Here is an 11,816-nt window from a genome sequence, read left to right as displayed (position 1 = left end):
GGTTACAGTGAGGTTGGATCTGCTTGCTTTACGTATTTACTTGTGATCATGGATACAAATAGCTGCGTGAATTACGGTTAAACAAGGAATCAGACCCAGCTGATATTTCTACCCTTTGCAGGAAGAACTGGGACCTGACGCACAACGCAACTGCACAGCTCTAGTGGCGGGTCTCTGACATACTGGAAGTGCTCTATCAACAAGTCTTCACTTAGAACAAGCGACAAAGACATGGAAGTACAAATTCTAAAGGTAAATTGTGTTTCCATTTAAGACACTGGTGCTTGGAAAGTTGTATACTTAAGATCATAAATCAGATAATCTTTTATGTTCATGTTTAGCGGAGTATTCTTATGATAGCTTGACATGCATCTTAATTAAATGTTGGAATTATAGCAAGTGCAGGAAACAGGCAGAATTACTCAAGGCTAATTGGATCAAAGTGATCCTAAATACAAAAACACTACAGAGTTTAAGTGGCATTTAAGCCTTCAAATAATACAACACAGTTTTGGTATAAATTAGGCTGATGAGGAGGAGTTACTGTATTTTGCACTACTCAGCATCGCATGGTTGTACCAGCTCTGGTTTCAGCTACAGGAGCAAATTTCAAGCCGTGTATAAGATGTGAGTCCTCTTGTTCTGTGTTTCTAATGGACTCAGTGTCCAGTCTAGAACTGACATTGCATACAAAACAAATCAAGAGAAACAACTTCTCATCATACTGTGGAAAGTGACAAAGAACAAAGAAAGCAGAAGTCCGTTTGAAAGAAGCAAAAATGTCTTGCCAGGTAATTGAGGAAGATACAAAAGGTAATCACAGGCAAAGTCTCTTACTGAGCTATATAGGTTCTGCCCAGGATTAAAAAAGGGTGGCTGCATCAAAACAGCTCCTGCCTTAAGACTGCACACAAGAATTCAAGTCCAAATTTGAAGTTTTGCCGCCAATTTCTGTGCACCAAGCTCATGGCAAGGGATTAACTCCCACTTCTGCCGGCTGAGGATATGATCTCATACTTGTCGATAGCTCTTGCTACCTTATAACATAAGGTTTTGCTGTTGTCTTCAGATACTCTGTCCGACATCCATATTGCCCGTCAGACCACAGCATGGGAAGAATTTTCTCCTCCCCTAAGTATTTACCAATTTGCCTGATCGGAGAGCTTCCAGCTGAGGGATTTCTAGCTGTCTGTGTAACTATACATTGGATAGCGTCAACTCAATGCAAACCCATTGACTACAACGAGTAATGGCTGCTTGTCATAGCACAATGCAGGTTGGAAATCACCTCGGGTGGTCACCTAGTCCAGTCTTCTGCTAAGGATAGTTTAACAACTCAGGACAGAATATGCTTCCATATTTCTTTAGCGTTGACCTGGTTGGTCTCCTTTCTACACTTGGTGCCTTTTTTTTTTTTTAATCTATTCCTCAGTACGGGCTTTTTGGGCGTACCTACTTCTTGGTTTCTCAGTAGTCACTGAGCAATGTCTCTGGCTCCAGAGGCCAAAATGAGTTTATGGTTTGTCGGTTTTGTGGACAAAGACTAAAAATGCCACAAATGCGAAAAAAGCATGACCCTCACTTTAGCAGAGCGATTGACAATACCACTTATTTACATGTAGCTTGGCTTCAGCCCAGCCTGGATTCTGCTTGTGTATTTTCATTGGCCTTCTACTGATTAGTTGGAATTTCAGCTCCATCTCTGTTGCTGATGCCAGCGAGTGGGACTGGTATCTGACATCTGGTTTTATTTTAACAGGAAACCGAAAGCCTCCATGCATATGCTTGCTTTGGGAGTGTACCCACTCTGAAAAGATGTGGTTTCTACAAACATGTTTACATGCCCGCTCTGACCTTCTGAATGAGGTCCTTTGCAATTAAAGTACCAGGGAGCTGCTGAAACAGAAGTGATATCTTGCTACCAAGACCTGGAACAACTCCAGTAATCCAGTTGCCTTCTATCATCATGGCATGCAGTTTTAGCATTGCAGAGCCTTGTGACTGATAGCAGCAGGAATTGCAAAGTCAACCGGACTCATTTCCAGGTAGATCAACAACTGTTTTTCATTTGCTTAAAAATACCGCTCAGCATCACCTCAATGTGTTTTAAGAATTTAATCCGCTGAGTAACATTTTCATTTGCCACCGTCCTTCAACAAGTAACTCTTTTCTTTACATAGCAGGGTCATTGTTCCGTGTCCCTCCTTGCAGAGACAGTGGCTATTCCCAAGCCTACATGGCAGAGAGAGAACTTTCATACAAACATCCCGTTGTTTGATGTGAACTGGATCTGCTGAAAGATTACTGTTACCTAATGGGATGTGAGAGTTGGTAAAGCACAAAAAATTTATGTATTTACATATCCCTTCCACTGGTGTGTCAGCCATGCATAAAATTCTTACTAATACTGAAAAACGGAGTCTTCTCTAACACGACTTTTGGCCGCCTGCGGTGCTGAAACTGGAAGTCTGGGTTTCTACCACAGCCGTGGCAGAGATGTGAGCTTAGCTGATGAACCCCATGCCAGCGTACGTGCAGCCACGGATTAGTCACTGATCTGTTAGAGCAGCCGTGTATACATCAGCCCGGTCTCCTCAATGTCTGTACCATCTCGGCGATAGGAACAACTTGTGTACCATAGGAGCTACTGTATGCATTTACGACCTTCCTTTGCCTGTCCTTCCAAAAATCAGGCAGTAGTGGGTTCCTGTTCACATCCCAGCTATGGCATCACCAGTCGTTTTTTATACCTACAGGTGGTAATTGGCGTGTGGTGTCAGTGCACCCCTCTGAAATGTTTTCTACTGGCTAGATAGAATTATGTCTGCAGTTCAACATCAGTGAGCCCTTAGAGATTTCAGTCTGCATGGTGGATAAAGGCAAATGGTCATATTCTTCCATTGATGCAGTTACTGAATTATGCTGGCAACTCAGAATCAGTGACTTGACTTCTTTTTTGAAGTTGCTATTTAGGAAACCATAGATAACAGGGTTGACACAGGTAGAAGCCATAGCTAACAGGTGGCACAATGAGAAGATCAGATTGTGGTGGCAAGGCGAAATGATTTTGTAATTCCAGTCCACAATGGTGTTGAAAACATGCAGCGGTAGCCAGCAAACAGCAAACGCAGCAACCATGGATGCTAACAAAATATTTATCCTTCTCAGCTGAACCGCTCGGTTGCTGTATTCACTCTTCTCAAACATGTCCTTTCTCTTCTGTAGACGTAAGTAGATACGCAGGTAGCAAAGTATAATGAAGAACAGTGGGAGGCAATATTGCAAGAGCAGTAAAGTGGTAGTGTAGATAAGTCTGTGTTGCTCAGAAGGCCATGAGTCGATGCATATGACCTTGTCAGTGGAAAAATTCATGATGTGTGAGAGCTGCTCATACAAATCATTAGACAAGATGGATGTGGTTAAAAAAGGCAGGGACAGGAGACACGCTAAAGTCCAAATTACTCCAATTCCTAGATATGCTTGGGAGATACTTGGCCTCCATCCAGTTGGGTTTATGATGAGCTGGTGTCTTTCCAGAGCAATAAGGACAAGAGAAAGAATTGACACTGTCACAGATGTGCACTGAGTGAAAGAGGTCATTTTGCACATGAATTCCCCAAATATCCAGTAGTCCATCATGGTGTAAACAACGGTGAAAGGCAGGCAGACAAGGCACATAAACAAGTCTGAAATTATTAAGTTGGAAATTAGGATGTTGGTGACGTTGGCCTTTTCCTTCTGCCTGGCAATGACAGCAATCAGGCAGATGTTTCCCACGATGCCTAGGACCGTCTCCAAGCTGTAAGAGGTGGCCAGAAAGACAGTAAGGTCGGTGATGTTCCTGCACTGATTAGAAATGTGCACAGGGAAGCTTCGGTTTGAGCTCCAGTTCTTACTGTTCAGGAAAGGAAAGCCATCGTTAACAGCCCTCGTCTTATTCATCCTGAACACCAAAATAATTATGCAGAAAGGTGATAGTCAGACACAGTCTGGGTCTTCTGGAGCCAGCCTAAAAAATGCTTTATCTGTTCTGTTTGGCTGTGGAAGATCTGGGTGTATCTGCAAAGGAAAGGAAAAAAGATTGCTCAGTTATGTTACAAGAAATTAGTCAAAAGGGTGGGGTGGGGCAACAAGGCAGGGAAGTAAATACCAGGGATTCTGTGTATATTCTGCAGCTCCCTTTTATACAGTTTATTAGATCATAAAATGGAACCCTTTGCTAAACTGTAGTATGGAACCTGTGCAACTCTATTGAATGACGACTGTGTTTAATTGTAATTCTGGTTTTACGAGGTTCTGATCCAAAACTGAGCAGAAGATACTGTGGGGTTGCATTTCCCTTTAATTGAGCTAAACATCAATGTGAAAAGTGAGGTGTATTAGGTGCATAAAGCCAACACTGAAATATCTTATATGAGTTAATCTGTGAAATGCATTTGTGATTGCAGCCAGAACCCACATTAGCTTGAGACACTCACCATGCAAAGATTCAGTCTCATATCCTTAGGAGGGATAATATGGGAGAATTTTGAAAAAGTCTAAAATAATTCAAAATCATTTCAATGGTTTTCAGCTTCTACGCAGCTGTGATGGGTCATGGGAACTGCAGTTCAGATTCCCTGCTTCCCCATTCTGGATGAACTCCAGGGCCACTGGGGCATCGATGCGTCCCTCTGGGTGGCCAATGTGGCCATCACAGGGTTTATCGGAACTATAGTCCTTGTCTCCTGATTTTGGCTTTAAAAGTGAGTGATTTTGACAAACTCTATTCCTTATGAGAAGCTGCTTATTGATTCTCCCTCAGCATAATTTTGCTTTCTTTTTAACCAAGAGAATTCAAGTGTTATAATAGTATGCGCTATCTCCTGGATAGTGCTTCTGCACAAACAGATGGGTCTGCTGCTCAGCCACTGCTGCAAGCCCTGAGCTGGCCTTTTCGGTGGGGTCTCAGGGAGCTGAAGCCACGGAGTAAATTGGGGTTGCATGCTTCTGGAAATCTCAGCCATAGGACTGCCTGGACTCCACGTTATGGCTCCTGGGAGGCTGTCAAGATCTGCCTTAATCCTGGCTCTGGAGTCCAAATCCTCAATGTTCTCAGGAACCAAAGAAAAAAAAAAATCTGGCTCTGCTGGGAGTTCTCCTCAGGCCAGAGGCAGTTACATGCTGTACAAAGGCTTGTAAAGTGAAAAGTAAATAAATACTAGGGGAACAAACTATTTATCCATTGCATGACCCTTTCCTCAGTGATAAAATGCCACTCTAACAAGTCGTGGGGTTCTGAAAAGCTTCTGAGCTTCAGAAAAGCAAGTGGTCAAGATATGAATACGTAAATAAAACGGTATAGTGAGCTTATCACCTCGTTTGAGTAGCATTTACTGCTGAGCAGCTGCATGCATAAAGGTAACCGGTACTGTACAAAAAGTGTCCACCATGGTACAATTCTTTGTCTGCCACCTTTGTCTTCTTACGAACCGTATTTATGCTTGTTGAGAGGTTGCCTCTCAGGAGCTAACAAAAGCAATCGTGTACAGTAAATGAAAAGGTGTTCGGGGATCTTTGTTCTCCTTGGTTATCAAAAATTAGTACAGTCAATTATTTTGTTTCTTTACTAGATCTATTGGTTTAACTATATGTATCCATATCTATCTGTTGTCTATATCTATCGTCTGAGACAGTCAAGACAGCCACACAAGTAAAATATATAACCTTTTCTTCCTCTTCTTTCATTTCCTCATTAGTTTAAATCTTCATCAAAGAGGAAATTTTCCAAGTTGTGGACATAGGTATGACTCTGTTCACTTACTTTTGTGTTGTTACTCAATTCATGCAAACAGATTGATTTATTTTCTGGAATTAAAAGAAGAGGTAGTGATGATGTATGGATTGCACAGTCACATGTGGGAGGATTGGTGCAGGGGAGAGTCTGTTTTTGCATGAAAATGGTTATGGAATGAAAAACCATGAACCACCTCCTCAGCTTTAAATGATTGCTGACCAGTGGCGATACTGCATATGAAACAGAGCAAAGGGATCAGCAGCCTGCAATATTATGTGGTACCAGTCAAAGGAGCTCAGTCTTGGCATTCGGACAGGGCAGACTCTGTTGTAAAGGAACACATGAGCTTTTTACTACAGTCTCAGCCTAGTGCCCTTAGCTACAGTATCCTCAACAACAAACACATGGTTCTCTTTTGTTGCCTGAAAAATGTGTGCTGAGTTATTACAAACATCTGTGCCCCACGGAGTAAGCCCTCTCAAGGGTCCCAGACACTTTTGGATGTGCTGAGGCGTCAGTGCGGGGAACTAATAATGTTGACTCAAAAAACCAAAGTAGCGGAGCCACCTGGAAAGCAGAAGCCAGACCCCACAGCTTTAAGAGGTGCATTTCCAAGAGGAATGCCAAGGGCAGAGCATGGCTGTGCAGAGGGCAAACACGGTGGGGATAAAGAGCACCTCCGTAGGTTCTGCCACGCGTTGTGTGGTGTTAGGAGCCCCCTCTCTTCCAACGCCTTGCATCCCGTGGTGTCTCCCACAGGGTGCCTGTCACGCACTTCCCGGGTATTCAGTCTCCTGGTACTGCCCAGTTGTTACCTTCTTATCACAGGTAAGGGGAGTGAGAGAGGGAGGTGAGATATGAGTGTCCAGTGCCTCAAAGGAACCTGTGGTGCACGATGCAGCGCTTAAAACTGCCCATCAACCTGATGTCTTGGGAAAAGTCAAAGCCAAATCACATAGTTCCATAGCTTTCCATATCTCTTATTCGAGCAACCATAATATAATAAGCAGTTGCAGAAAAATAGGAAAATAAATGTTGTGGTTACCTTATGCTAATGTATCCTGTTACGGTACCCTGTTATGGTATCCTTGGATGGCCGATTCTCAAGGTCAGCCAAATGCTGTGTTATCTCAAAGTGTCTGACTGCCTTTCAATTTGGTCTAAATTAAAAGCCACCATTAAGCAATGTGTACTTACCCTGTTTAGGCATTTGAAACAAATGCTAATATACTGAATCACCAATGTAGTGGGAAAAAAGAGTGCTAGTCCCCTCACTGTATCGAAGGTTTGTTGATTACCCAGTAAAATATAGCAAAAACTTTATGGGTTAAAAAACCCAGCTTTTGTCTTCAGACGGTGAAGTAATGCTTACTTGGCATATAGGAGTAAGCAGCATGCCTTCTAAAGCAGTTTGCAGAGGGAGTGGGAGGGGGGAAGTTATATTGGTTGTGTTTGCTTGTTTGTTTTTAAAGAGGAAAAAGCAATCCTGTTCAGAACCCTCAATGAACTTCAGGAAAGAGGGCAGGAATAAAAGCGAACATGCTGAAAAAGCAAGGGTTTTCTTCCCTAATTGAAGCAGCATGAGCTAGTTCCTCTAAAAAGTGTGTCACAAAAGTCTGCAGCAAATTAACAGGATACAGAAGGAAAAAGCGGAGCTTTTGGATTTAATCTTAGTGTAAGTTAAATTCCCCACTTACATCATTTATAGACATTCATCACTCCACTGTCTGCATTGGAAGCAAGGAAGAAGAGCAGGTAGCGTCTGAAGGGTTTGTCATGCTGAAAAACACAGCCTTCTAAACCATCACTCAGGTCGTCTCAAAAAAAAAGTAAACCATCACTAGTTGGCTTGACAGCCTTGTCCTGGAGGGCTATCCTGTACTTCCTGGAAAAAATTCCTCAGAGGAAAGGGAATTCTGCACAGATGGGTCGGGGAAGAAAATGAAACCCTCAGTGGGTTCCAAGGAGACTGCTAGACAATAAATGGCCCCAAGCAGTTAATGCATGACTGCCCCTTTGAGAGACCTCTGGACTTGAAGACATTCCATGAAAACCTCTATAAAAACCATGTTCCTGGAGGCAGGATAAAGCAAGGGACTGCTACTGATGCTGTGTTCTATGTGCTCACTGGGAAAGGGTGGGTCAATCTTGCCAAGCTTATCATGATCATCCCCTCCCTGTGATCAAAAGCCAGTCCTCACAGTTTTGATGGAAAGCGTGGATCAGTTTCCACATGAGCCACAAGCTGGAGAAAAAAACATTTGCAGTGTGTGGCTTCGTTCTCTGGTACTGAGAATCGATTGCTTATCTAGCTCAGACCGTAACCAGTTGCTCAAGCCACATTTTCTGCTCTCACTCCATAAGTCTTCCTGAGAGAAGCAGTTCCTAAAGACATGAAGTGATTGTATTATTTAAATAGTAAATTGTCTGGAATAAAGCAGCTGTTGTCTGCCTCTTATAAACTAGAAACGAATCAAGAGCGGAAAGGTTTAACAGAACTCTGAAATTCATATTGCCGGTATTAACTGAGGTGGTGGTAACCAACAGTGGTACCACCTTTTTGCTGGCAGTGATGTTCTATCAGTGAAACAGATTTGCCCTGTTTAACCTTACCTCGTGGAGAAATGTTGCAAAGCTGTCGGCTATCTTTACAGGTTCCCAGGAAAGCAACAGTTAACTAGAAGAGGAAGCCTGCCCCGGAGCGTGCACAGACATCACACAGCAATGTTAAATGCAGGAGAGATTTGGTACAATGAAATTTAGTGGTGCGCTCTTCATCTTTGTTTAATTTTGCGTTGCAAAAATACTGGGAGCGACTATCTTAGGTCATGGAAAAAGTTATATATGTTTAAAATTTCTAAAATCTGCAAAACTAGGGTACAGCACAACTTGCGTGTGTTAATATGTCACAAGTCCATAACATTGGGAGATGGTATAAATTCCCAGGAAAGCAATTCCTGCCCTCCCCCCCGCCCCTTACATCTGCATGTTTTCAGAAGGAAACCTTGTAGGGGATGTGGACTTCTATTACGAGTTAACCTTCTCTGATCCTGCAGAAATCAGGGAAGTTTTACAAAAGCACCCATTATGGCTTTTTTTTTTCCCTAGTTAAATTTATTAACAACCTTACCAAAGTGATGCAGCCAGCTCACAAAGGTAGAGTGTGGCTAGAGGTCAGCAGGCTGAGGAATGGCAGCTAATCCCTGATCCCTTATGAGAAAAGGTGCACGTTAGGGTACACCCCGAGTAATCGTGACTTGTCCTCTACCCGAGAGAAAAAAAAAGATATTTTTACAGAGGTGATCGCTACCAAAGGAGGTGGGGAGTCCATAAATCACTGTAATGGGCAGCTTAGGATGTCTGGAGAGTGCTATGATGTGAACTGCCAGAAACTGCGTGCGCTGGGAGAGGAGCCCAGAGTCTCAGGGACCAGGAGATGAATGAGCAGCGGTGACCAGGAAGGCTGGCCGTCACACCACGAGGCGGCAGGGAGCGCACCTGAACCCCAAAGGTCCCCCGAGAAGTTGCCATCTCCCTCTTGCACCCTGAAAGGCTGCAAAGATACAAGGGGTGGGCTTCCTGGGACACGCTCGACCGGAGCCGTTTGCCAAAAGTAGTCGCCTGCGTGGTGGAAAATGCTGGTTCGGTGTATTCACGCTCCCTGAACGTTTCATGGAGCTGAGAGGCCCCTTCAAACGCTTTTATGAATCTGATGGAGAAGGGAGAGACCAGATAATGGTTTACTGAAAAAAAAACACCTCAGGAATTTGTTTCCAATGAAACAGTATGTTGCGTTCATACCAAACCCACTTTTTTTTGCAGCTGAAAATGCCGCCTTTCCCTCAAAAAAATCAAATCTTTCAAAACTATACTTTTTATATATATATATATGTTTTGCTTCAGGCACTGACTGATAAAAGCAATTGTTTCTGTAGCCTTAATCGAAGCTGAATGGTAAACAGCAAACGCCTCCGTTGTTTTCATAACCCTCCTCCCTAAATTATGATCATTAATAATTAATTTAATATTTATTGTGCTGGTATGAAAAAACTAATTGAGAATAAGCCCTTCTGTGCTTGGTGCTGTACAGGTCCAGAGGAGCAGACCAGCCTCTCTTGACAGAGATGGATAAGAGCTTAAAAGGCATACAAAGAGAACAAAGCATTTATTACTGTTTTTCCTTGCCTTGTGACTGGATTCAGAGCGCATTGATTATAGTGGACTTTGGATCAGGTTCACTTAATATTTCTTCCCTTGTTTCTGTATTGTTCTAAAACCATAAAGAAATGTACAACATTTTCGTGAACTGAAGGACGGTGCAAGACTCTGCTTTTAGGAGTCAAATATGCACAAAGTCTTTCAATCCATGGCTTCTCTTGAAGTTAAATTTCATGTCCCTGTCAATATCAATGGATCAGTTGTAGAATTTAAATTATAATTGAATGTTTTTCATTATCTTCTCTTTGCCCTAATAGTCCAATGAATGAAGAATCACGTCTGAACTGTTTGTGATCCATATTCTCATGTTCTTGCAAAACTTATTTCTTTAAATTATATTAAGGAGGCAACTACTCAGTAACTCCTCCCTGAAGGTTTCTGATATACAACTCTTGCCTTGGGTCTTAGGTTAAATCTCAGGTGAACCCTTACTTAATGTTTTCTGATTAAAAACCAGCCATTATACAAACCAGAGGAAGATTTGAGCAGAAAGGGAATTAGCAATGATGGCCTCAGCTGCCAGTCACTTAAGTGAAAGTTGAATACATTCTTACAATCAAAAGTAATAACCTTAATAAAGAGATCTGAGCTCTTGTCAGTCCGAATAGATAATTTAGAAAATCCTTACCTGTCACTGACTGAGAAGCTTACTGCTGCTGCTGCACATGACTACCTTTGAAGAACGAAGGATTGTTGTAGCAGCAAAGTAGGGTCTTCTGTGCCCTAGGAATCCAGAAGAGAAGGTCTCCTGTCTGTTTCTGTAGGTAATTTGGACGACATCTCTCTCCCTCTCCCCCTCCTTCCTTCCCTCCCTTCAGTTTAGCCAATGAATTCTGCTTTACGGTTATGGTCTGAGTTTGAAGTTCTGGCTCCCTCTGCTGTTATGTAAATACAGAAATTCTACAGATACTTGAGGGGGACAGCAACTTCAGGCCAGAGCTATGAAGCTGTATGAAGCACGGCATGCCCCATGCTGCACTCAGGTGTGTACTCTAGGGGAAGCACACTGGAGCAAAGGGAGAAAACACAGGAAGAGAGCCTAATCCTGCCCTTGCTAGGCAAGAGTTCTGTAGGGCTCAAGGAGGATTTTGCCTCACATGAAAATATTGCCAGTAACAGCTTTCTCAATTTTTCCATTTGATCACAGACTGATATTGAAGTTTTATTTTAGAAGTCCTTAAACTGAGAAAAGGGAAGAGGGACGCTGTTACTCAGGCAAAGCACTCAGAAATGGAAGAGCGCTGAGAAACTTGGAAATAGAGAAAAAGGAGGATTTGCAGAAGTTCCAGTTTTCATTGACTTTTTTTTCCCAGGTCTTTCTCATGAAAACCCAAGGCAGAAATCAGAGTTGCAAATTTTTCTCTTGCTTTGGGAAAATACACAAAAGAGACTACCAAGGGCTCTATCAGAATAACCTAATTTCAGTCTTTACTTGAAGTGGGTTTTAAGCTATGGTCAACTACTTAACTAGTCCAGTGGCTAATGCTATTTTGGGACCCTTCTGAAGGTGTGAGAAGTAGTTATAGCAAATATGTTTTTTTCATTTGTAAGCATGTAATATGTCAACAGAAATCAAACATTTCAATATCAAAATAAGTACAAGCTCTTACCAACTAAACTAACTGTGAAAATAGTTTTTCATCTGTACTGTATTCTTTCTTTCATTTTTTCTAGTACTAGCCATCAGAGATGTGCCCATTTACTTCAAGCACCTAGCTGACATCCTTCATCGTTAGAGAAATAATCAAAGCAGAAGCAGGAATATTTATGGTCTTTATAGGGTATTTTGGCATTTCTCATGTCTGACGATGCTGAGAAGCAT

At 42.4% G+C, this 11,816-nt stretch overlaps 1 protein-coding gene across 1 annotated transcript; it reads right to left on the bottom strand.

Moving 5' to 3' along the window:
* Positions 1-699: 699 nt before the first annotated feature.
* On the bottom strand, positions 700-10,773 carry NPY4R2 (neuropeptide Y receptor Y4-2). Its single transcript, XM_064463717.1, has 2 exons — positions 10,623-10,773; positions 700-4,059 (listed from the first exon to the last, which is right to left on the bottom strand). The coding sequence occupies exon 2, from the start codon at positions 3,940-3,942 to the stop codon at positions 2,809-2,811; it is 1,134 nt and encodes a 377-aa protein (XP_064319787.1). The 5' UTR covers positions 3,943-4,059; positions 10,623-10,773; the 3' UTR covers positions 700-2,808.
* Positions 10,774-11,816: the final 1,043 nt, after the last annotated feature.

Source organism: Phalacrocorax carbo, chromosome 12 (assembly GCF_963921805.1).
Source record: "Phalacrocorax carbo chromosome 12, bPhaCar2.1, whole genome shotgun sequence".
In the NCBI taxonomy this organism is placed as follows: Eukaryota; Metazoa; Chordata; class Aves; order Suliformes; family Phalacrocoracidae; genus Phalacrocorax; species Phalacrocorax carbo.
The sequence above is the reverse complement of the archived record's forward strand: the minus strand, read 5'-3'. Positions and strand labels throughout refer to the sequence as shown.